General features: G+C 61.2%; 3 protein-coding genes across 7 annotated transcripts in view; all 3 read right to left on the bottom strand.

The window, feature by feature from the left end:
* The window catches only part of DSCAML1 (DS cell adhesion molecule like 1), a 91,647-nt gene extending 88,228 nt beyond the window's left edge, over nt 1-3,419 (bottom strand). For all 3 annotated transcript variants that reach the window (XM_066203668.1, XM_066203669.1, XM_066203670.1), the window contains exon 1: nt 3,313-3,419. In XM_066203668.1, coding sequence (XP_066059765.1) covers nt 3,313-3,355 — 43 coding nt within the window. In that variant the 5' untranslated portion in view covers nt 3,356-3,419. The remainder of the gene's footprint in view (nt 1-3,312) is intronic.
* A 7,593-nt stretch (nt 3,420-11,012) lies between these two features.
* FXYD2 (FXYD domain containing ion transport regulator 2) lies at nt 11,013-13,288 on the bottom strand. 2 transcript variants are annotated; one of them, XM_066203674.1, is made up of 6 exons: nt 13,201-13,288; nt 12,331-12,369; nt 12,143-12,217; nt 11,512-11,548; nt 11,356-11,386; nt 11,013-11,203 (listed from the first exon to the last, which is right to left on the bottom strand). In XM_066203674.1, the coding sequence occupies exons 1-5, from the start codon at nt 13,271-13,273 to the stop codon at nt 11,362-11,364; spliced, it is 249 nt and encodes an 82-aa protein (XP_066059771.1). In that variant the 5' UTR covers nt 13,274-13,288; the 3' UTR covers nt 11,013-11,203; nt 11,356-11,361. The 2 variants fall into 2 exon arrangements, with proteins under 2 accessions (XP_066059771.1, XP_066059770.1); XM_066203673.1 differs by lacking the exon at nt 13,201-13,288 and adding an exon at nt 12,995-13,103.
* An 835-nt stretch (nt 13,289-14,123) lies between these two features.
* FXYD6 (FXYD domain containing ion transport regulator 6) lies at nt 14,124-23,783 on the bottom strand. 2 transcript variants are annotated; one of them, XM_066203672.1, is made up of 8 exons: nt 23,704-23,783; nt 17,289-17,351; nt 17,061-17,102; nt 16,892-16,966; nt 16,730-16,766; nt 16,454-16,503; nt 16,331-16,374; nt 14,124-15,867 (listed from the first exon to the last, which is right to left on the bottom strand). In XM_066203672.1, the coding sequence occupies exons 2-7, from the start codon at nt 17,344-17,346 to the stop codon at nt 16,346-16,348; spliced, it is 291 nt and encodes a 96-aa protein (XP_066059769.1). In that variant the 5' UTR covers nt 17,347-17,351; nt 23,704-23,783; the 3' UTR covers nt 14,124-15,867; nt 16,331-16,345. The 2 variants fall into 2 exon arrangements, with proteins under 2 accessions (XP_066059769.1, XP_066059768.1); XM_066203671.1 differs by lacking the exon at nt 23,704-23,783 and adding an exon at nt 20,277-20,415.
* Nucleotides 23,784-24,482: the final 699 nt, after the last annotated feature.

Raw genomic sequence — 24,482 nt, 5'->3', positions numbered from 1 at the left:
AACACCTCTGGGCAAGCTCTGCCAGCTCCTCACCTCCTCCCTGTCCCCTCCAAGCCACGTTCAATCCCCTCTCAGGGCCAGCAGCCGCCGCAGCCTTTCCCAGGCACAGCTGGGAGCAGGCAGGAACACGAGCCTGGAAATGGAATTCCTAAATGTTTGGTACGGCTCTGCTGGCAGATGATGGCGGCAAACACACAGCCCTGCGTGTGATGGGGGATATTTCTGCTGGATCCACGAGCAGGGAGAGGGTGACTCTCAAACCCACGGTTATGTAAAGACAAGGAGCTGGCTATAACCGAGATTCCAGAGGCGAGGAACACTCAGCTCACCCAGAGCTGCCACTGCACGTCCTCCCCAAACAGCAGCACGGCAACGACTGCAACAACTGAGCGCCTTGCTCCTTGGTGCCCACCATGGAGGTCACACCTATTAACGTGCTGCCGGCTCGGCTGTGAGGTGCCTCCATGTCACCCGAGGCGTGGCTCAGCCTCGCGTGCTGCCATGTCAGAATCCCTGCCACAAAGACTCCCAGCTTCATCCTTGCCCTCGGCTCGCCAGCTGCTCCAGAGGAGGACGGAGTGCTGCCCATCCAACCCCCCAGCACGGGGCTGCACGCGGGCAGAGATCCCGGCCCCCCAACACCGAGGTGCTGGAGCCACGGCTGCCCCAAGCCATGGCCCAAGCTCCCGGGCAGCCCCCAGCTCCAGGAAGGGCTATGCCACAGCACATCCCTGGCACTCGCCCCTCGCACAGCCTCTTCCTGCAGAGGACAAACGCCCGGGAACATCAGGGTTGCCTTTACCCGCTCCCCATCCCAAGGCAAAGCCCATGGCAGGCGCAGGTAAAGGCTCTGGGCGAGCCGCCATGGTGGCTCCTGGTGCTGGGGAATTTTGGCAGGATAAACAAGCGCCGGGCACGGCGAGGAGCTGAGCACTGCAGGCTTCTCCTCCGTGCATTTAATGAGGTTTCCATGTTTCATTTCAGAGACAAACGAGCGCTGTGCCACACTGGGGGGTCGAGATGGGAGAGATTAGAAACCCGCGAGCTGCACCGTTCGCTGCGCCCAACGCGGGAACATCATGTAAATATAATGCCAATATAAATCAGGCGGCAGAGCCATCCAGCAACATCACACAGGGAGACGCTTCCCTGGCTCCCAGGCTCTCAGTTGTGACCAGTCCGTTCCTCATCACACCGCTCAGCCTCCCCTCTGCCTGGCTGCTCTCCCTCGCACTGCCAGACCATCTCACTGCTCAACTCGCCGCTTGCCAACCGCCCATTTCTGTTTATTTTATAAACAGGGGCAGAAAAGCGCAGCTACAGCCCATCGAGGGATTTCTAAACTTCAGGGGTCCCTTGGATCAAATGTTTATCTGCTTTCAGTTTCTACTTGAGCTCTTGTTCTACAGCAGGAGCACGTTAAAAGGATGTGCTTCGATGCTCAGAAATATTAAGTATCTGGAAGGTTTATCATGCATTAAGCAATTCTTTTTTTTTTTTATCCTATTATTCTAATGAAACTTCCATTGTATTGCTGTCCTCTCTCTGGAACCGCTTCACGTTAACACTTTGCATTACCAGGACTGCTCGATGGTGAAGATATCTCTCTTTTTTTTTTTTTTTTTTTTTTTTTTTTTTTTTTTTTTTTTAGAAATAAAATGTAAAATGAGGCCACGAGGAGTTGTGCTAATGGAGGCTTTTAATTTGCTCTTCTCCAAAGAGATAGCTCTGTGGGAAGAGATCCCTTTTCCAAGAAGCTGGGGCTGAAAAGATGCAAAAAGCAATAAACCGGTGCAGCTCTCTATTATTTTGACTATTGGGGGTCGAAAGGAATCATGGCATCCTCGACGGTTATTTGTTTCCAGGTTTGTTTTTTTCCTTTCAGCACAGTAAAAAATGCAAATGTAAGCAAAGCAGACGCTGGCACGTTCAGCTCAGCAGATCTGAAGCACAATAGCGATTTTGGGTAAAGCTCCCAAAAGCAGCTTCACCCCAGCTCGAATAAAGCAGCTATTCCATAATTAATAATTGATGGAATAATTGATCATCACCGCACAACTGGACAGGGTGCCCTATTAAACCTCAGTAAATATTTTTCATTGGATTAACATTCAGCTAACGGGGTAATGCAATGGGCAGCAAGAGAGGTCTCATGCAAGGAAGCAGCTCCGTCCCCTTTCTTTCACTTTCCTCATTTCCTAAAATTTCCCCCTCGCTGTTCTCAAATGTCAGAGACGATAATTAGGGCAAATGTCATTTTACATCCTCCGAGCAGACAATTTTCCGAGAGGTGGGCGCTTCCAGCACCGCATCCGCAGGTCGGGTCGTGGGCAAAGAGGTAATTTATTACAGAAACATAATTAAAAATTCCCGCAGATCCGGAAATGGGCAATTCCTTTATGTAACATGGATCGATTGTTGTAACAAACGCAGTGGGATTTAAGTGCCCGTGCTCCACGCAGCTCCTGCCTGTCTTTAATTGCATCTAGAGCAGAGACTCGGTTAGAGTATCACCTCGCTGGATGTGGGCAGCATCCACTTAATGCCCAACTTTAAATTAATCTGCAATCTTCCAGCGTGTGTCTCCTTGACACGCTTGTTCCATGATTCTCCCCATCTCCCCCCCCCCCCCCCCCCCATATATGATTTATCTATAATCTGATTGATGTCAAGCCGCTGGGTTACACTTCACACAGCATTCCTAGGGGGAAGGATGCGAATTTTAAGGCATCGCTGGGTCTCTCCCGCTGACCGGATCAGGCTGAGAAGCGCTCGGGGGACGCGGAGCGCTCGGTCCCGGCGCGGCCCCGCCGGAGGATGCTGCGCCCGTCGGTGCGAGGTCCCGGCGGCCGCTGCCACCGCCGACCCGGACGCTCGGCCGCGGAGCCGCTCCGGGATGCGCCGGCCCCGACCGGCCCCGCTGCGCGCATCGAGCCCCGCGCTCCGCCGCGCCGTCCGGGGAGAGCGCTCCGGGAGAGCGCTCCGACAATCCCGGGCACTCGGGGAGGGCGCAGCGAGAGCGCGGCACCGACAGCCCCGGGACCCCGGGGAGGGCGCACCGAGCGCCCGGGGACCCCGGGGAGGGCGTATCGAGACCCCAACAGGGCTCACCGAGACCCTCGGGACCCCGGGGAGGGCGCACCGAGAGCCCGGGAAGGCGCACCGAGAGCCCCGGGACCCCGGGGAGGGCGCGCCGAGAGATGTGGGACCGAGAACCGGAGCACCGAGAGCCCCGGGGAGCTCGCAGCCCGTGCCGCCCGCCCGGTCCCGCTGCCGGGGACCCCCGCCGCCCCCGCGCCGGTCCCCACGTACCTTTCGGCAAAGAGTACAGCAGGAGAAAAGTTACCAGCCACATGCCATACAGAGCAGCTCTGGCCCCGGGCTGCGGCGCAATTGCGGAGGTGCGGTGCCCCGGCGTGCCGCGCTCCTGCCGCCGCTGCCAGCCCGGCTGAGGTGCCCAGCGCCGCTCCCGCTCCGCCCCGCTCCGCTCCCGCCCGTGGGCCGGGCTCCCGCCCGCGCCCGCCCCCCCCGCGCCGCGCAGAGCTGGGGGCGGCCGCGGCCCCCGCCGGCCGAGCCCCTTCCTCCTCCTCCTCGGCGTGCGCAAGGGCTGCCAGAGCCCCCGGCACCCACCGGCCGCCCCCGAGCCATCCATCGGCCCCGGTGCAGCCCCGCGGCCGGAGCGCGGTTTGCGCTCCCCATCCCCATCACCGCGGAGCCCTGCCCCAGGTGAGCCCTGTCCTGCGGTGCAGCAGCACGGCTGAGCCGCCCGGGACTCGCAGCTGGCACTCCTCCTGCTCCCCGGGCCTCCCGCACGCCCGTCCAGCATCCAAGGGACAAAAGCAATACAGGGGTTTGGGGAGAAAGGGACCTTACAGACCGCAGGGACATCTTTCAGTGGACCAGGTTGGTCCAAGCTTTGTCCAGCCCGGTTTTGGACACTTCTGGGGATGGGAGATCAGGATTTCGGCAGCCCGTGCTGCTCCCATGAGGGGGGACACAAGCAAGACGGGGCCAGCAGATTCATTACACATTCATCCCTCCAGCCAGCAAACAACAAACATAATACCAGCTAATGCTTTACTTTGGGGTGTATTTATGCAAGGCTTAGCTCAAGCCGAGCCTTGTACTCCCCAAGACTTAGTCGCACCAAAGCCAATTTGTCTGGACCGTTAGAGCATTCAGAGTGTCTTTTCTTGAAGTGATTATAGCAGGTTTTCTTTGCTTTCCAAAACAGCCTTTACAAGCCCAATTTGTTGGAAAATAAACAGAAAGAAAGATTAAAGCATTCGGATTTCAAACAAAACAACCAGCAGGAAAAACATTACGTTCGGATTTTTTAAAAAGCGCTGTTTAGATTTAATTGAGAACGCAACTATTGTCACGGAAATTGGGAAAACAACAGCCCCTCCGCCATTTCCAGCCCTCGGGGATTCACTGCAAGCCTTCCCACCTGGAAGTCCCGTGAAGAGCTCGCCGAGGGGGTACCCGTGGGCGGGAGGTCCCCAGTTCAGAGAGGGGACACGGCCAAAGGACGCAGAGAAGCTGCCAGGACGCTCCATGCCCACACCGTGTCCCCTCCCTGCTCCAGGCCACCCACACGAGTTGTCATTTCAATGAGGCCACTGCCACCTAACCCCTCAGTGCCAGCAGCAGGAGCAGGGACCAACACTGTGCCCGTGCTGTGCGGGTCTGACACACCGCAGCCTTCCCTCCTCCTCCTCCCCAGGGATGTGCTTCCTCTCCCTCGGCGCTCGGCAGCGCCGTCACCGCCCCCTCCCCAGCCCGTTCCCGGGCCACCTCAGCGGCTCGTGGGTGTCACCGCCGTCCCACGCGGGCACGTGGCGCTCGCACCCCTGGCCGCGCCGCCGGCGCCCCGAGAGGCGGCAGCTGATGCGCACGCGGTGCCCACACACCCCTCCAGGAGCCGAGGGTGCATTTCAATCGCCACCCACACCGCCGTGCAGATGTTCGCCGGTACTCGGCAGGGCAATTGGTATGCAGGCCCATGCCCAGGCAGCCGGCAAAGCCCGGGCTCTGGGGAGCCCCAGCCACATGCCAGGCATCAGCCCCCTTCCCTCCCCGGCAGCTGCTGCAGGATGGCAGCACAGCCCGGCCCAGCCTGCTCACAGCGAGCTGCCAGCCCGGAACCTGCTACAGCACTTGGCAAAGCAGCACACGGAGCATCGGGCTCAGGTGTGACTGGTACCCTCCTACGCTTGGGAGTGAATGGAGCGGGGGTGCGTGGGCTGGCAGGGCACTCGCTGGCACAGCACCCACGGGGCCCCACGGATCTCTGTGTGAGGCATGTGAGCAGGGGGAGTAAATGCTGCTCGCCCGTTCATTTTTAGCTCCCTTGGCTGCTCAGTAGCTCTCGTGAGTTTCCTCATCATGCCCAGCTCAGGGAATCAACCCAGCTCAGGGAATCAACTCAGCTCACTGACCTCCCCCTCCAAGGGCTCCTTCCTCCAGGACAGGAGCTGCTGGCCAGGCAGGAAGCAGCACCAGAGTCAAACCTTAGGGCTGGCAGTGTGAGCACTCAGGCCGGTCACACTCGGGGAGCCCTGGCCAGTCCCTGAGCCGCCTGTGCCGTTCACTCCTGCCCTGTTTGCTCCTCCACGGACGGCTCAGCCCAGGCCCTTTGCCAGCTCACTGAGCCCGGGCACACGTGCGGGGCTGGCAGCTCCGGGCAGGCAGCCAGAGCTCCCGGAACAGGAGCTCCTGCCAGCCCACACCTGGGGCTCTGCTCGTGCCCAGCAGCCAGCCACAGCTCGGGCACATCAGCCTCTCCACAGCTCCGTGTTTGGATGCACACAGGAAGCGTTTGTGTGTCGCCTTTGCATGAGCTTTCAGCCCTGAAAGCTGGTGTCCTGCTACCAACCAGAACTGCGTCGTGTGCTTCGTGTGGCTGTGATGAGGAAAGGCAGGAAATCTCCACAGTAATTATTTGGGCAGTGTTGACCTGTGCTTTGGCAGCACAGGAAGCCAGGCCAGAGAGGAGGAGCCCGTCTCACTCTCCCTAAAGCCACTGCCCTGCTCACAGGCAGCCAGCAGCCAGCCCAGCTGCACGGTTCAAAGGTGAAGCTCACGCTGAGGAATTAATTCCCTGGCCCAAACTCCGCACAAGACACAGGAGAAATTATAGCAACACATGCCCACGCACAGCTCTGAGCCCGAGCAGGCTTCGGGAGAAATTGCACAGGGGGGGGTCTTGCTGCCTCTCCTGAGGGCACGGGGCATCCCACAGCCCTTTGAAAACAGCTGCCCCCTTCAATTTCCCCCTCCCCTGGCATTTGTTCTGCCTCTGGGCAGAGTTACAATCAGCTCCAGGCTTCCCCAGCGCTCCGGGGATTACAGCAGTGTCCCGTGCTCACACACCCCGTTAGTCAGCGAGGTATTTTCCCCTAAAGGCAATTCTTCCACGAATACTCGAAAAACCCACTCTCCATGCAGGCACACAGGGGAAAAGAGCCGAGAGGAGGGTGGGCACAGCACCCGCAGAGCTCCGGGGTCAGCCCCAGCCGCAGGCTGTGCCCCGTGCTGGGCAGAGGCGCTGCTCCCCGCATCCCTCCGGCCAGGGCACACCTCACCTCCCGCCGGGCCCCAGCCCCGCGGCCTCGGCCGCCCTCGCAGACAAATCCCCGGAGGAAGCGATCATTAGAACAACAGGGCTACTTATCTGCCGCGAGCCGATTGCCACAAAGCGCTTCCCACGCGTCGCCAACTTACCTCGGCAGCACCTCTCCGAGCAGGGCCAGCCCGCTGTGACCCCGCACTGGACACCCTGTCCCACGGGGACAAAGGCTGAGTCCTGCACAGCCACGGCTGCCAGCCCAGTCCCACCACGGTGGGCAGCTCTGGGTGGGTGTCAGCTAATTGCTGGGCACACCTGGGTGGAAAAGTGCTGGGCATGCCCGGTAGGATTCCTTCCAGCAAAACCTGTCCTGGACCCCCTTGACCCTCCTCCCCAGCTGCCCCCAACCCCAAGGTTGGCCCTCTGTGGGTGCTGAGGGGGGGGAGGACCCCAGTTTGCCTGTGTCTGCAGCCCCCCAGTGCCTCAGTTTTCCCGGAGCAAGCGGCTGCCACACGGAGTGTGGGGGATGAACGCCCTGGAGGTGGCGAGGGGCTTGTGCCTCAGTAAAAGGCTGCAAACCCACGGACAAACAGGTGCCAGCAGGTCAAGGTACCCAAAAACGACATCCTGCTTGAGCCCTTTGGGTCGTGCACTGCACGAACAGCTGCGTTTCCATAAGGGATCCCCGGCGCTTGTGACTGTGGACAGACAGTGACACAAAAAGGGGGAACAGTTTTAAACTTCCAGCCCAAACCATCCCGTGGTTCTGTCCTCTGCCAAGGGCTCCGCGTCCCCCGTGCCCACGGCCCGAATCCCTTGCCGGGCAGCCGGGATGCTCGTCTTCCCAAGGAAAAGCCTCTTTCCCGGCAAGAAGCTGGGATTTGGTTCCCTCTAGTGTCGCCGCGCTCCGTTGCTGAGCGGGGACCGGGGGAACGGGGACAGGGGCTCGGGGGCTTCGGCGAGGGGAGCCGGGGCAGGGAGGAGAGCGGGGTCCCCGTCCTCGCCAGCTCCAGGGGCTTAGCACAGTTTTAGCAAGCTCCAGGGGCTAAACAGGCTGCCCGGGACAGAGGCGGAGGGATTTAAATCAGGGATTTAAAAGACAGATGTGTACAGATGTGACCCCTGGGGATATGGTTTAGTGCTGGCCTTGGCAGCGTTGGTTAATGGACTTGGATGGTCCGGGAGGTGTTTTCCGACCTCTGTGATTCCAAGGCACGGTACTGGCACGCACGGACTGGGTTCATGGGGACCCTCCTTTGCTTCCAGCCACATCCCACGGTGCATCCCACTGTAAATCCCACCGGGAGGGCCCACCCAGCCTGTCCATCCCCGGGCTGCACTCCCACAGCATCGCTGCCCCCGGCCGTCTGCGTGTGAGCAGTTACTCCCTAATCACCTCTGCTGTGGGGCATGTGCAGCATGGACATGGGGGCTGGAATGTCATTTCCTGGGGCTGGAGGATCATTCCAGCCCGGGAGAATCCCCGTGGAGCAATGCTGTTTTTGCAGAGGTGCTGCTGGATGCTGCTGCCTTTTCGGGAGCGGAGCAGAGGGAGGCCGAGGCACGTGGCTGGCTCCCTGCCAGCCCGGCCCATCTCTCCTCTCTCCAGCGTTCCTCTCTGGCTCCCTGAGTCACCATTTGCTGCTCTCCTCTTTAAACTAACGAGGAGACATTTTGCATTCGTGTTTCCTCATGGGCGAAATGCGTCCCTGGCACGGCGGAGCAGTGCTGGCAGCTGCTGCTCCGGTTCTGGCCCCGCTGCCTCATCTCCCCAAATTCAGTCAGGGATGAAGCACAGGGACAGGCCAAGCCACAGCCGGGCAGGGCCCCTCTCCGTCCTACCTGCCCATCCAGAGACCGGCGAAGCGAACAGGGAATAGCCAGCGCCAAGGGGAAGCTGTTTGGATCTGGAAGCCTTCCCAGAGGAAAAGGGCACTCCAGTTGTCCACTGTATTATTTGCCCAATCCCCTTTGTTCCGCAGAAAAGATTTACTCTGAGAAGATTAATGGCTCAAGGGGCTGTGAGGGAAATCCTCCGAGATTGCCTGGTTCAGGGGAGAAGGCAAACACCTCCTGGGCAAGGCCGGGGAGCACAGGGAGCACAGGGAAAGGGCTGAGGGGCTGGGCTTGTCCCCGGGACACCCTCTGATGGGGACAGTGACTCACCCTGGGAGAGCAGGAGCCTCTCATGGGGCAGTGGCAGGGGGAAGGAGACATGGTAGCCTTTTCCTGGGGTGTCCCCAGCTGCCCTCTCCCAAAGCTCCTGCCTCCAAATGTCACACCCAGCCCAAGGGTTTGAGTGCTGGGGCGTGCCCTGCCCTGCCACTGTCCCCCTGTCAGTGTCCCCAGCCCTGCCAGGCCTCGGGCTGGGGTGTGGGGCTGTGCAGGTGCGGGCACACGTGGGTGTCCCCGAGTCGTGCAGAATAATGCCATTAATGCCATCTGGTGCCGAGACAGAGATCCCACACGGGAGCCAGACACGGCTTTTCACTCCCTGTAATCCCGGCCCCAGAGCCACGGGGGTTCTGTCTGCGGGGAGTGAAGGGCACGGCGCAGCCCTGGCACCCTCAGGAGCCGGGAGGGAGGGCAGCCCTGGGCCCCAGGGGTGTGGAACCTGCTGAGGACGGGCTCATTTCACACCCTGCTGCTTGCCTGCCTGTTTGCTGGGACCTCCAGCTCCTGCTTTTGGGGGACACAGCCCCACCACACTCAGTGAGGTGTGGGCAGGGCAGTCCGGTGTGGCCAAACCCTTCTGTGCCATTAAACAGGCACTTCTCATAGAATCTCAGGATCATTTAATTTGAAAAACACCTCCAAGACCATCAAGTTTAACCATTAACCATTTTCTCCCTTGGCTGAAGGACTCCTGTCCCTGCTTGAGCTGTACAAAGCTGCAACGAGTCTTTATTAGTGGGTCACTGTCAAGTCAAAATTATATTCCAAAATAATCTCCTTACTGTGTTAAATAAGCACCTCAGATTAGACAAATTGCACGGATTTTGCCTAATAACCTTCCCCCAGCTAATCCTATTTTTCTGTCAATGTCTGACCTCGATCGAAGCCCAAACGGACCCAGGGGTTTGGTTCCTCCATCCCAGTTGTGCTTGGATGCTCGGGGTCACTGAGGGCAGACCCAAACAACCACAGTGGCTTCAGGTGAGGGGAGGAAACCCCCTGAGTTGGGATTTCTCATCCAAACCATTCCCTGGTCAAGCAACCCCCAGACTGACGAGGCTGGGAGCGAGCTCCCCGCTGCATCCCTCCCTGAACCCCTCCTTCCCTGCTTGTTCGGGGTGCCCCGAGGCCCCCGAGGCCCCCGGATGCAGGGAAAGGGGCGAGGACGCTGGGGCAGGGTGGGGGACAGGCGGCCCTGTGCCCTCCCGTCACTAGGTGTCTGTGTCGGGCCAGCTCTCGGCGCGCAGAGCGAACCTCCCTCCTCACTCACTCACCGCCCAATTGCGGGAGAGTTTTGCTCTTTTTTTTTTTTTTTTTTTTTTTTTTTTTTTTTTTTTTTTTTGAAAGAGGCGTTTCTGGCTGAATCCGAAGCTAAGAGCGGTCGAGAGCTCCCAAAGAGCTCCGTGCTTCGTCCCAGCCCCGTTCCTGGCCGAGAAGGACGCCTGGATCGCGCTCTGAGGTGCTGTGCTGTGCTGTGCTGTGCAACACCCGTTGCCCACTGAGCTGCTCCACCACTCCCCTCCCCAGCAGGGCAGGGAGGGATTAAAAAGGGGGAAAATCTCCCGAACGCGTGGGTCGAGATAAAGGCAGTCTATAAAGTGAAAGCAGGGGGAGCGTGAGCACAAGAAAAGGGAAAGAGACCCAGAAGGCTGAAATTCCTCAGTTGCCATCCGCAGGTGATGCGCAACATCTTGACTTCCCGGGAAGTCAAGATGTTGTCACTCACGAACACCCCCCTCTCTCCTCCTTTCCCTTTCTTTCTATACCTGGGCATAGAAAGGTGTCTCCTGGTCTGGGAAATCCCTTTGGTCAGTTTGGGGCTGTCCTGGCCGTGTCCCCTGCCGGGGTCCTGCCCACCCCTGGGCTGCTAAGGTGGATGTTGAAGGGACAGCGCTGCTGCTGTGGGAGGAGCAGGAGCCAGAACTGGAGTGTTCCCAACACCTTCCCAGCTCCCAACACACAGCCCAGCACCGCGAGCGCTGCCAGGGAGAGAATTAACCCCATCCCATCCAGACACGAGCACACAAAGAGCCCCAGCCCCTTCCTGGGCATCCCAAGGGAAAGGCAAGCGCGGCAGGATCCAAGACCTGCAGCTGGGAGAAGAAACATCCGGAGCAAACCCAGGGTGGAGGCGGCTGCCCGCCTCGTGCCTCGGAGGAGCCTGCGGGAACCTTTCCTGGGTCTGTGGTGGAAGACGCCTGCAGGGCAGAAAAGTGATTGGCGCCGGGCCAGGAGAGTGGGCGATTCAAACGCCTCGGGCACACAGTTTAACCTCAAGGAACCTGAACTTTATTAGCCAAGGAACTCTTGCTGGCTCTAAGAGAGGGGGAAGCACGAGGGTAATTTGCGTTCTGGCCTTGCGGGGTAATGGATCCACTGGAGCGGGGTGAGGGGTGGCCGCTGGCCAGGACTCCTGGGCTTCGGCTGGAGCTCCGCTTCCACGGCGGCATTGCAGCTCTGGAACCAGGGAGAGGGAGGGTGACATGGCCAGCGTGTCCCAGCCCCTCTCCTCCCGGGACAGACCCCCCAGAAGTGCTTCCCTGGAGCACGAGTACCCCAAAGCATCGCTGGGCAGCACAGGGAGCCTGGCAGGAGCTGCAGCCTCCTACCTGCACCTACAGCTCTTCCTCGTTCCCCTGTCTGCGGAGCAAAAAGCAAAGGGAGAAGAGTTAGGCTGGGCAGTGTGGCTGAGAGAGGGGGGAACATGGGCTGGACCCCGGCCCTGTCAGTTGGCAGGACTGGAACAGGCACCGTGCAATACCCACCTCCTCTTCTTCCTCCCTCCACAGTGGAACCGCTGGCCTGGGGGCGAGAGCAGCGACTGAGCCTGGGCCTCCCCCACCCATCACACCCACCCCGCAGCCCTGGCATTGCCCAGCCACAGGCTCCTGCTCCAGCTGCCCCATGACTCCAAATGCTGCTGGTTTTCACGGTTTTCTCCCTAAAATTAGTGGCACCGTCCTTGGAGCAGCTGTTACTGCAGCCACCCTGTATGAAGAGGTGCTGGGACAGAGCAGTGCCAGAACACCCTGGCAGGGTCACACCTAGCATTGGGTCAGTCCGGGAGCTGCCGAGGTTCCAGGGCTCGGGGACTGCTGGTTCCTCTCTCTGGAAATGTCAGACTTTTCTCTGCTATTTTTAATGAGTGACCTTCCCTCTGAAGCCCTGGTGCTGGCAGGGAAACACTAAATATTTACGTGGCCTCCTTCCCAACTCGCCCTGTGCTGGGAGCGTGCCTGGATGGAAAGTTCCCAGGCAGCCCTGGGGGCAGGCTGTGCCCACCCCCGGTGCTGTGGGGGCAGGGTTGGTGACCCCCAGCCCCCTCCCGGCCGGAGGAGAGGGCTGAGTGCAGCACGGGGCAGCGCCGAGGGGTATCCGGCCCACCCAGGCACTTACTGAGGATGATGAGGAGCCCGATCACGAAAGCCACGACGGCGAAGATCAGCCCCCCGTTGCGGATGGTGTCATAGTCTGGGGAGGAGGAGAGCCGGGAGTTGTCAGCCCAGCACGGAGCCCACGGCAGAGCGGGAGGGGGCTGCCCGTCCCCTGCCCGCAGCCCCCGGCCTACAGGGGCACACACTCACCGTAGCTGAACCTGTCCTGGCCCTGCTCGGGCACTTGCTCTGAAAAGAGGAGAAACTTCAGTGAGAGCCATGTCCTCACAACGTGAAATGGGGGAGACCAGGATCGAGGACTGTGAGAGTGCTGTGACGTCCTTGGCACTCAGCTGAGCCAGGAGACTCCTGGTCTCACCCCAGGAGGTTTCACGTCCATGGCAAATTCACGGGATGCACTTGCAGGCTGCATTTGCAGGATGCTCGGGAGCCTTCCAGCTCCAGGTGAAGTTCCAGGGACGCAGCTCCACTGCCCTCGGGAAGTGCCACTGCTGCAGACTCCAGCAATGTCTCTGTCCCCTCAGTGCACAGGACTGAACAACCCCTGAGGCTCAGCCCTCGCACCAGACACACCCCAAAACCCCTCTCCATGTCAGTGATCTCGTCACCGTGTCACCTCTCCAGCTGCCTTGCCTGACCGCACAGCCCTCTGCCGGGAGCAGCTTGGAAGGAGAAATCACCCCAGAAGCCGAACACCAGCTGGCCCCGATGTGCCACAGGGCTGTGGAGCTCTGAGGATGGATCCATCCCCACGTCTGCCCACCCCAAATCCTCACCGAGAGTTTCCCCCTGGTGGGAGGGACCAGCGCAGCTCCTCTGATGGAGATGTCCCCGGGGAGGTGTCTGTCCTTACCGTCACCCATGGCCTCGGCGTGTCGTCCTGCGGGCGCCTCGCTCTGCGAGTGGGCACCCACGGGAAAGCGCATTAATTGGGAGACAAACCTCATTAAACATTAATGGCCTCGGTGTAATGTTTATCGCAGTCACGAGGGGAGGCACGGCGCTCCCGCCCGCCTTTGGGAAAGAGGGAGGAGAGGGAAGGGCAGGGGCAGCACCCACCGTGCCAGGCGGTGGGGAGGGCAGGGCACCCCGAGCTGCGTGTCCTTGTCCCGGCCCTCCCTCCCCTCGCCATTGTCAGCCCCGCTGGGCTTCACCTCCCGCGGCGGTGACGAGCCCAGGGATGGGCTCCGATACAGGCTGTGGCTGCCTTTTGCTGGAGAGGCGGCTCACCCCGTCCCGCCAGCCTGGCACCGGGGGTGGTGTCCCTCGGCCGGGTCAGCATTCCCGTGCCAGCACCGCGCCATCCCGGGGCGCAGCAGCAGCCGCTCCGTGGCACGGCCGTGTCCGTGGCGCATCCCGCGGGCAGCGGGCGCCGGGATGCTGCGCCCCTCCCCGGTGGGTGGCAGCCCCGGGCCCGGCGGGGCCGGCTGCCAGCAGGGCTGTGCAATCCAGTTTGCTCTAATCTCGCCATCAGCCAGCGGGAGTCACGCGCAGGGGCCGATTAAGGCCGGGGCGGCCGGGGCCGGGGGGGAGCCGGCCCCGAGGGACGCTCCCCTTGGCAGGGCTGCGGAGCGCGGGCACCCGGAGCCCTCGGCAGCCCGGCCCCGGTGCCACGGGGTGCGGCCAAGCCCCGGGAGGGTGCAGCGTGGGGCCGTCACGGCGGCTCTGCTGTCACGGTGCCCTGGCAGCGCTCAGCATCCGCCGGACCGGCGCGCCAGCGGCCTGACACGGCGGCTCCCAAAAAGCCGAGGGACAAAAGTGCCCGTGGCCGCGCCCCCGCGCTCCCTTCCCACGGGCTCCGGCTCTTGCTGAGCTGCAGAAGGGAGCAGGAGGGGGCTCGGCCGGCACAAAACCCGGCTGTGCTGCCCAGGGCGCTGCCCCCGCTCCCCTGGCCCCGGCCCGGCCGCAATGGGACGGCGTGGGAAGCTGCCAGGCTGCCCTGGGAACGCCACGGCCCTCGAGACAACGCAGGCAGGCACCGATAGAAACGATATTTTATTCCTTTCCCCTTAGGTCACAGCACAGAGCACACCAGCCCTCCAGCACAGCAGCACACTCGCCTATTTAAAAGGAGACACAATAGCTCAGTTTATTTTACAACAGTCAGGGTTTGGCCATTTTACACACCACAGGGAGCTCTTTGTTTCGTGGTAACACCGACGGCACACTAGGGACAGCACGGGCACTCCGACGGGACACACACCGTGACACTCGGGGGTCTGCTCTGCCCGGGAGGCTCTCTGCAACAGCCAGGATGGAGGGAAGGGACACAACACGAGGGACACGGTCCCTCTGCCTGGCACAGAGGGGACAGAGCTTCCTGGTGCCACCAAGTGATGCCAAGCATGCAGGGACACAGCCCACGCAGGAGGCAGGGCCACCACAGCGGGATGGATACAGCAGAAACTCCTCTCAAAACCATCCTGGAGGACAAGACCCCCTTCCCGGTGTGGGGATGGCACCCTGAGGTGTTCCAGAGAAGCCCCCACTGCTGTCCCCACCCAAGCTGGCAGTCCCCAGCCCCAGCCAAGGTTTTGCCTGCCCATGGACTTGGGGAAAAGCCAAAAACCACAGGTTTGCCTCTGACCCATGAGAGGACACAGAGTGACGGTGGCCTCTGGGCTCAGCACGTTGTCACAGTGAAAGCTCAGGTGTGCAAAAGCCCCGAGAATCACTCAGTGCCACTCACTGCTGCTCCACGGGGAGAGGGGACAGCTGGCACCGGGGGTGACACGGGACCACCATGGGACAACACACAGCACTGACACGGGTGGCACAGGGGGTGACAAGGCGTCAGGAGGGGCAGGGAGCAGCACCAGGAGGAGACGCCACTGCCCCTTTCCTGCCAGAGACAGGCACAGACAGGATCTCTGTTTCTCTTTAGCCCTCTACCTGTGACACCCACCCAGCTGTGGCTCGCAGGCAGGAGCTGGTTTGTGCTGGTTAGTGGGGTCACCGCTGTGCTGCTGCCCTCATCCACAGTGTCACCGTGCTGGGGACCTCACGGGCTTCTCTGCCGCCACGGCCTTGCCTCACACTTAAAGCAGCGCCCCACAGGTTTAGCCAGGGACAGAAATGGGGAGTGCTAAGCGGGAGAGGCAGGACAGCTCCCTTCAGCCTGGAATCCAGCACCCCAGTGACCCCAGCGAGGGGGGTTGAGCCATGGGATGTCCCTGCCTGACCCACCCCCCACCATGGCTGTTTTTAGGCTGGGGGCACACAGGGGGTTATTGCTGAAATGGCTGGGCAGGTCCCCAGGGCACTGCAGGTCCCCAAGTCCTGCCCAAAGCTGGGGGGCTGTGCTGCTGGCACTGGGCAGGGAATGGGGGTCCCTGCCCCACAGCCCACCCTCCCGGCCCCACAGCCCACACTCCCTGTTCCCAGGCTTGGAGGGCAGCCCAAAGGGCAGCGGCCTGCCAGTCCTACAGAGCCCGAATCACACGCACAGCACGAGAAAGGTGAAGAGAAAGTCACGATTACAACATCAGCAACAACTAGCCCTAGAGGTAATGATCATCTCACAGCAACATTACACACCACGGGAGGCAGAGAGGACGGTGAGCGGAGTTTAGTCGGGTTAGGAGACAGAGAACCGTGCTGGAGCACACGGGGGGACACGGACACAGCAGCCCCGCGCCTCCTGAGAGGGACCTGCTGCTGGGGTTTCAGTTTCCTCGCAGGCCGCGGGCACGGGCGCTCCCAGTGTCTGTCCTCGGGTCTCTGGGTCTGCGTGGGGGGCAGAGCAGTGGGTCAGGCTCTCCCCACACTGGGGTTGTCCCCAGCAGCACAAACTGCCAGCACGGGCTCCAGCCTTTCCCCTCTCCAAACCAGGGCACAGCCCAGGAGGTTGGGCAGCTCAGTGAGACACCCCGAGGGGTTCACACCCAGCTGTCTGAACACCCTAAAACCAAAACCGCTCGCGGGTGGAGGAGCACCAGAAAAGGAAGTGTAACACAAGGGAAAATCCAGACAGATGCTTCCTTTTCCTGCTGGGCTGCCTGTGGACACTCAGGACCTCGCCAGCACTGACTTTTCTTGCTGCAGACCCCACCAGTGCCCCCACCCCATCCCAGAGACGCAGAGCTGCCCAGTCCCACTGGTCTGCTCAGAGCCCCACAGCCACCCCCATACACAGCCCCACCTGCCCCTCCCGTCCTGATGTCCCCACCCAGCCCAGCCTGCGACTCACAGCATTGGCTCCTGCTCAGTTCTCTGCCTTCTGTGCCGCCGTTGCTGCAAAGGGAAGAGCAGAGGGGTTTGTGTCTGTGTGTGACACGGGGCGGTGGCACAGTGACCCCAGCAGTGACCTTACCGTTCGAGGTGATCAGGTTCTCTGCCTGAGCCTCCTCGTCCCCTGGAGCCCTGCAGGGAGAGGAGCACAGTGAGGGCACTGGGATCTGTGCCCCATCCCGGGGGTGGGACGGCCAGGAAGGTGCACTGGGAGCAGGCAGAGCTGCTCCCCCAGTTTTGGGCAGCCCAAAGGGACGCCCAGAGTGCAGCCCCTCTGCCAGCTGTGAGAGGATCCGGGAGGATCAGAGCAGAGGGGCTTCCCAAGGGAGATGTGCCCTGCCACGCTGCCCTCACTCACCTGGGCTTCTGCTTGAAACTGCACCTGCACCTCCTGCCTGCAAGGGGAGAGAAACTCGGTGAGCCAGGCCGAAGGGGGAATGGGATGAGGCCTTTCCCAGTGCCCCCCCAGCCCCTGCTGCCCCAGCCTGCCAGCCCAGCACCCACCACACCCCCAACTTACTGAGGATGAGGAGAATGCCCACGGTGAACAGGACCACGGCGAACACCAGCCCCCCGATCCTCAGGCTCTGGTAATCTGGGAGGGGGAGACACAGGGCTCACTCCTGCTGGCTTCAGGGAAAGGCCATGGCACACCCACAGCCATCCCCACCTCAGCCATGCTCACTCACCATAGTTAAAGGGATCCTCCTCCTCCTTCTCCTGGGTGGCCACTGCAAATGAGCGGACAAGGGGCTGTGAGGTGAGTGAGTTGACCCCTGGCAGCACCCCACAAACTCTGGGGCTCTCGTGGCTGCTGCCCCACACCCCTCTCCGGCCCCCGAGGGTCCGTGTGGAGGCTGTTCCCAGGGTCCCCCACCCTGTTCCTGAGGTGGGTGTGGGAAGCAGCGGGCACCTACCGTCTGCCATGGCCGCTGGTACCAGCAGGGAGCACAGGAAGATGAGCGCTGCCTCCATGGCCGCTGTGAGAGAGGGGAGAGGAGGCTGTCAGCACCCAGGCGCCTCAGGGAGGGCACTGGGACGAGGCCAGGGAGCACGGGGGAACGACAGACAACCCATGGCTGGCTGTGTGGGCAGGTAGGGCCAGCTTATGCCACGGGAGAAGGAGCCAGGCTGGCCCTAGGAAACACCCTGGTGCCATCGCTGTGCCCAGCCCAGCAGTTCAGAGGCATGAAGGGAAGGGTTTGAGCAGCCAGACAGGCTTTTTTTGTGGGGTTCTGTGATGTATTTTCAACCATCTCCACTCAGCACAAATGTCAGGGCAGTCTCAAGCTTGCCCTGCAGGCAATGGGGCCAACACCCCAACAATCCCACCCTGGGCATCCTTGGGGTGGTGTCCAAAGTCTCCTGGAGCTCTGGCAGCCTCGGGGCCGTGCCCATTCCCTGGGGAGCCTGGGCAGTGCCCAGCACCCTCTGGGGATGAACCTTTTCATAATATTCAACCTCAACCTCCACAGAGACAAAAAAATAATGAACAGAAGAGGCTGGATTTACAGTTACCCTAGTTTGCTAAAACACTCCAGCCTAAATCCCGCTGTCTTTGGGAGAAGTTGACATAACTTAACCAGTTTGCTGAATATTCTCAGTCTCCTAAACTGGGACAGACTCCATTCGCACTTGGCATTGTTTTTTTAATGTGGTGTTTAATTTTTCAATTAAAAACCTTCTCAAGACGATTTAAGAGACACCACGGAAGAAGAGGCAAGAAGAACAATTTTAGTTTGCTCTTTCTACATCTGCTCTTCGAACTTCATTGGTTTAGAGCATCCCAGGGCTCCTGTCAGCACGGCACGGCACGGCAGGGCACGGGTCGGGCCATCAGCCCCCCCGGCCCGGCCCCTGATGATGATTTGTCCCAATTAGCATAGCAATTACACTCCCGCAATGAGGCCAGTGGCCCTGGTGGGACGTGAGCTCAAAGACACTCTTGCCCTCCGGGCTCCCTGCAGCAGCAAGGAGAGACCATAAATAATCCTGGTGTCCCCTCCCAGCGGAGCCTGGCCCTGGCCCTTCACCGGGGGCTCGGACCTTTCTCCCCGGGTGTGAGGGCGCTGAGGCCGGGCTGTGACGCTCCCTGCCAGCTCGGGCAGGGGGACATGTCCCCAGCTGCATTTGGGACCGACCCGGCAGCGCTGCTCTGCCGAGGGACGGCATCGCTACCCACAACCTGCCGCCAGCATCCCCTCTCCAGCCCCCAGGGGACAGCCAGGGGACAGGGGGGAGCTGCTCCCCGTCCTGCCCGCCGGCACGGGGGGACACCTCGTGCCAGGAGGAGAGGGCTTGGCTGATGCAGCTCTTCCGAGGGCTGGCTGGTCCCTCCCTGTCCCCGCGCTGCCCCGGGGCTCTCTGCCTGCTGGTGTCAGCGGTGCCAGGCGCTCACCCCGTGCCCCGGCGCCGGGCTGGGTGGCCATACATGGTCGGGAGCACGGAGAGGGCTCGCTGCCGGCTCGGCGGGGGAAGGGGGGTTACCGGGAGCCCAGGGGAAGGGGGGGTTATCGGGAGCCCTGATAGCGCCGAGTGCCACAGAGCTGCTGCAGCTGCTGCGCTGGATCAGTGCCGATAAGGAAGGGGCCCTCGACACAGTAGGAATTCAGCTCGCTGACGGATGCAGAGCCCGGCGTGCCGCCATTCAGCCCCTCCAGAGCCTGACCTGATTCCGAAGCAGCCTCCATCCCAGCCCACCCCCGCCGGCAGCCACGGGGGAGACAGCTCAGCCGCCCCAGGCCGGCTCCCCGGGACACCGAGGTCCCCCAGACCCTGCCACGGCCCCTTCTCCCGGCCCGTGCTCCACGCTCCCGGGATTGGCACGCATGGAGCAGGCTCAGCAATGCCCAGCAGTGCCAGCCCCAGCAGTGCTTGGCTCCGTGGCCTCTCCCAGTGCTGCCCTGGGAGCCAGTTCCCACTGCACCCACAGAGGAGGCAGCCCCGGGCCCACCAGCATTCCCAGACCCCGCCTCGTACATCGCAGCAAGCGGTATCCCAGATAACTCCCACCCCTGCCTCCCTCCCCTTCCACGATTTGCCATTCCCAAGGCGATGTGTTTACCCGAACACTGGAGGGTTTCATCCCCCTCTGCTGCAGCTGCTGGGCCATTGTGCAGCGCCGGGCTGCAGCGGAGTGGGCTCAGACAAACCCCCTCGTTTGCTGAGACGCAGATTTCGGGGTAATTACCAGGTCTTAGAAGCGCACACAAAGAACCCACAGCTGGTGACACAGTCACTTCGAGCTGCGCACGTCCTTTCTCTCACGTTCTTTATCTCTTCACCACCGGGCTGCAAAATCAGTCATTTCACCCCTGCCAGGGCTCTGTGTGTGCACAAGGGCTGTGACCCAGCTCGTGCTCTCGTGCCGTGATCAATATTAATTGCCTCCCGTATGTCTCAAACAAATCACTCATCGGATTTTCACTGTTTTGCCGCTGTTTGCCTGCTACTGGATCATTCCCTCTCAGGGAATTTCGCATTATTCCCTGCCCTGAGCCCCTCCACGTGGCACTGGGCCCTGCCCAGCCACACACACACACACCCCCTCCAACCCTTTGCTCAGCGTTTGGCTTCTCGCACGTAGCGCGGCAGAGTTCACTGCTGGGCTGAGCCAAGCACGCAGCACACATATGCTCTTTGTTTTTCTATCTCAATTCCTAGAATTCACACACTTCCGTGCGCTCGAACTTATCTCTGCACGAGTGAGCCGCCAGGATTGGCAGTGTCCCTGCTCCAAAGGCAAACACGGAGCTCGGCAGTGCAAACCAGCCCAGCTCTCCTCCAAGGGAGCATATGCCTTGCAAAGAGCCACAGGTTTTTTTTTGGGTTGCTCCAAGCTGGCCCACCCACTTCTTCCTGAAGCTGAAATAAAGTGAGAAGAGCGAGCGCTGCCGAGGGTTTACCGTTCTCCTCGCTCCTGCCTTCCCCCTTGCTGAATCCAGCTGTGCCTTGGCACAGGAAAGGAGAGGAAATCCAGCAGCTGCCACGTCCCACAGTCCGAATCTCTTCCTGTTTTCTCCCCATTGGTGACGCAAAGTTTGGAGTCACCACCGTGGGCAGTGGCAATGCCTGTGACTTGAACCAAAACATGGGGGTTTCCTGTTAAAACTGCGAGGGCCGGAAAAACACAGAGTGGCACAGGAGCCGAGCAGCAGCGTCCAGAACTCCCCTTCCCTCTCATCCCAGCTCAACCTGCTGCTTTATGAGGCAAACCAGATATCTTCCCACCATCCCTATCTCCACAGAAGAGCCAGCAGGAATTTGTGAGAGGCTTGGGGAGGGGAGGAAGTGGCGAACACAGAGCGAGGAAGTACACGGAGTTTGCTGTTCTCTGGGAGGATGTGGATGAAAGCGGGTTGGGGGATTAACCCAGGGCTGCCAGAGGCAGCCAGGGCTGGACCTGCCCCATGGTGAGGGTCAGTTCCTGCTGCCCAGCACAGCCAGAGGTGACACCAAGGCAGGGTGACAGTGGCAGGGCCAACCTGGCACCAGGAGCTGGGAGCCACCTGGACCCACACCAGCCAGGCGGATGATTCACAGCCCTGCCGCCACCCTGCCACGCACACAGCCAACACCCCCTCCATGCAGAGCACGGCCACAGCTCCTCCTCAGCCTCTTCCTCCTGGATAATCCCTCCTTGCCCATTTCCACACCACTGGCTTGGTGTGTGTGCATGCACGGAGCCTGGGTGAGGGAGAGGAGTGGGCAAATCTGGGTAGACAGACCCAGTCTCTCCTGCCTGGCTCAGCTCTCTGCAGCACAGCAAATCCTGCCAGAGCAAGGCAGGTGAATTTGTAATGCTTTTGGATCTCCAAGTCCTCCTTTTCCTTTCCATTGTTTTGCATAGATCTGCCCTGTCAAGTCTCAGCCATCATAGTGCAATTCCAGGCAGCCTCCGCCTTCCGTCAGGAGTCCTCAGGGCATCTCCTGAAGATCAGACCTAGTTAAAATCTCTGGTTTCTGTGCAAAGCCCCCCAGACCGTGACAGCAGCGCTCCGTTGCCCGGGGCATTTAAGAGCGTGCATGTGTGAATGGACATTTCCAGCTCTGCATAGATGTGCTCTTCTGCCATTTCACGTCAGCATCAATCTGGCTATTAATGCGCCTGTTGTTGTGCCTCGTGCTTCTAAATGAGGGAGGAGAGGAGATTTCCAGCCCTCGCCATCCTGGTATGGACGGCCCTTCCCAAATCCGGTGCTGCTTCAGAGCCTGACTGGATGGGAGACACAGACATGGCTTTGCTACAGTCTGATTGTCTCTTTTGCTGGTTTGGGGTGTCTCTGAGCGCTCCATCCCTCACCTGTACCCCAAAGTTCCACTTGCCTCCCGCAGGGCTTCTTCCAGCCCCATGGAACTGACCCTAAATCATTGAGGAGCCTCAGCCAGGACTGCCTGGCCATGTGTGGCTCAGCACAGTCCCCAGCCCTCAGTGACACCCCAATGAGGCAGCGAGGCCAATCCTTCACTGGGGCAAACCTCCAGTGCAAACCTTGCTGAGCTAAAGGCTGCCAGGCCAGAGAACCCAGCCTGGGCTCCAGCAGGGAGTAAACATCACCACCACCTCCCACGGGAGTCTGCTGCTCCTGATCCCTCCTTATTTGACTAACAGATAACCAGGGGCTGTAAACCTGACCGTGCACCTGCCTGGACCGTCCCATCCTCCCACCACACCCTCGTTTGGTCACACACCAGCTGAATGAGCCCGGGCTCTGCAGGGGCATCAGCCACGAGAATCCCACAAAGGAGAGGGTCCCTGGAGGATCCTGGTGGTGACAGTACCCCAGACCATCAGAACACCCTGAGAGAGCAGCGTGCAGGGAGCTGTTTGAGGCTCCTGAGCGTGCTGGGTTACCACAGCGCTGCCACGCTCCGCAGCACACCAGAGCAGACATTTTCTCCCTTCTCTCCTCTGCTATCACCATCAGCTGCGACCACCATGAGCACGAGGCAGACAGCATTCCCAGAAGCACGGCTGTTGTCCCCACCAACACCGCCCCAGGCACAGAGCGATGGGCAGGTGGCACAGGGTGGGACAGGATGGGACAGCTCCATGCTGCCAGTGCCAAAGGTGCCTTCCCCCTGCCCGGGGACACAACAGCTGCAGAGCCCAGCAGCCTCTTTACACCTTGCGAACACACAGACAGCCTGAAAGGCAAACACGGGGGAACAGGTGCACACAGAGCTGCTGGTTTGCTGTGCCAGGGAGTGTCCTCCACACCTGGCAAAGCCGTGGCTCCCCACCATGTTTTACCTGAACGGGTACATTGAGACAAAGCAGATAAAATTTCCAGGTGACCGTGAGCCGTGAGGCTGATGGGAGGAAGGTGCAGGCAGACTCACACCTTGCAGGCACAGGATATCCTCCAGCAGGTCCCAAACACGCTCTAACAGGTGGCCTAGCTTGGCAGCCATGGCGCTCCATGCTGGCAGCTCTCCACTTCACTCCGCCTCAGAACCACGGTCCAGTTGTGCATGAGCAGGCATTCTCCGGGTTTGCCTTTGTTTCAAACTGGGAGCAAAATCCCCCGGCAGGACTGAAGATCCCTGTGGGACCCAGCAGCATCTCGGAGCGCTGTGAGCTTGCCAAAATGGGTGCTCCATTCTAATCCACACACGGCTTTCCCCGAGAGGCTGCTCCTTCACGCTGCTTATTCACATCCACACAAACCACCTGTCACTTCCCCTCCCACAGAAATATCCCTGCAAGATCCAAGTTCCACCACACGGACTCCAAAATCCGTTCCTTTGGAAGCATTAATTACACACCCTGAGAGACACTCGCTTCCCTTCCTCCGTACGCCTTCCCGGGATGAGGCGCTCGGCTGTTTACACACGGTGTTACTACAATATTGAACAGCGGGAGCCAGAGCGCTGCCAAGGGCTGCCAGAGAGGGATCCCCCGGCTCCCCGGGATGCCCCCGCTCCCCGGGATCCCCGGCTCCGCACAGCCCAGCCAGCCCGCGGAGCGCCGGCCGTGCTCCGGGTGTCCCCGCGGTGCCCTCGGGTGGGTCCGTCGGGGCATCCTCCCCAGCACGGGGGGCTGGTAACCAGGCAACGGTGGGATGAGGGAAAGCGCGGTACCCGGCGTTGCCACGGCAACCGCCGGGGCCGGGATGCGGGCGGGTCGGGGCAAGGGGCGATGCCCCGGGGCAGCGGGGCGGGGTCCCGGCCGCCTCCCCGGCGGGAGCGGGCTGGGGCTCCGTACCGCACCCCTGTCCCGGGGCGCGGAGCCCTGAGCGGGCCCCCCGAGCTGCCGGGCGGACCCCGAGCCCCCCGTTCCCTCCTTTCCCCCCCATCGGTTTCCCGAGACCCCTCGCCGGGCGGACCCACCTGAGCTGGCCGGGCAGAGGCGGGCTGGCCCCGCGGCTCCGGGCGGTGCCGGGGGAGCGGAGCGGAGCGCCGAGCGGGGCTGCAGCACAAAGGGGAGCGGGCGGGCGGGGCGGGGGCGGCGCCTGCGGGGCGGGGGGCGCGGGCAGCGGCGGGGGCGCGGCCAGCACGGCCCGGCCCCCGGCGGCTCCCACATCCCCCCAGAGGACGGCGCGGGGATGCTCCGGGGGATGGAGCCCCTCTGCTCCGGACACCGCTGCGGGTGTCCAGCCTGGAGAAGAGAAGCTCCAGGGAGAGCTTAGAGCCCCTTGCAGAGCCTCGAAGGGCTCCAGGAGAGCTGGAGACGGACTTTGGACAGGGGATGGATTGGGAAGACAAGAGGGAATGGCCTCCGCTGCCAGAGGGAAGGGTTAAATGGGATGTGGGAAAGAAATTCTTCCCTGTGTGGGTGGTGAGGCTCTGGCATAGAGTGCCCAGAGAAGCTGTGGCTGCCCCTGGATCCCTGGAAGTGTCCAAGGCCGGGTTGGATGGGGCTTGGAGCACCCTGGAACAGTGGAAGGTGTGCCAGGGGTTTGGAACTTGATGGCCTTGAAGATCCCTTCCAACCCAAACCATTCTGTGGTTCTACAAAAGTCAGGGAGCCTGCAGGGTGCAGGTGTGGAGGGGAAACCCTCACCTGGCTGGGAAACATCCCTTCCCACAGCAGAGCAGGCCTGGACTCTGCCCTGAGCTGTGCTCTGGGCATGGGGGGAGCGAGGAACAGGCTGGGAGCTCCCCTGGGG

Source organism: Chamaea fasciata, unplaced genomic scaffold, assembly GCF_029207755.1.
Source record: "Chamaea fasciata isolate MVZ Bird 193981 ecotype frontalis unplaced genomic scaffold, bChaFas1.0.hap1 SCAF_24, whole genome shotgun sequence".
NCBI classification, from domain to species: Eukaryota; Metazoa; Chordata; class Aves; order Passeriformes; family Sylviidae; genus Chamaea; species Chamaea fasciata.
This window is presented reverse-complemented; position numbering and strand designations above follow the sequence as displayed.

Bases quoted from the DNA above. Each gene is read 5' to 3' on its own strand.
- FXYD2 (XM_066203673.1), bottom strand. From the start codon at position 13,088: ATGAGGTTTGTCTCCCAATTAATGCGCTTTCCCGTGGGTGCCCACTCG. The intron at 12,370-12,994 runs GTAAGGACAGAC...TCCTCTTTTCAG, and splicing joins CGCCGAGGCCATGGGTGACG to AGCAAGTGCCCGAGCAGGGC. The intron at 12,218-12,330 runs GTGAGTGTGTGC...CCTCCTCCCCAG, and splicing joins CCAGGACAGGTTCAGCTACG to ACTATGACACCATCCGCAAC.
- FXYD6 (XM_066203671.1), bottom strand. From the start codon at position 20,397: ATGGGGAGAAAACAGGAAGAGATTCGGACTGTGGGACGTGGCAGCTGC. The intron at 17,103-17,288 runs GTAGGTGCCCGC...GCTCATTTGCAG, and splicing joins ACCAGCGGCCATGGCAGACG to TGGCCACCCAGGAGAAGGAG. The intron at 16,504-16,729 runs GTGAGTGAGGGC...CTCTCCCTGCAG, and splicing joins AGTTTCAAGCAGAAGCCCAG to GGCTCCAGGGGACGAGGAGG.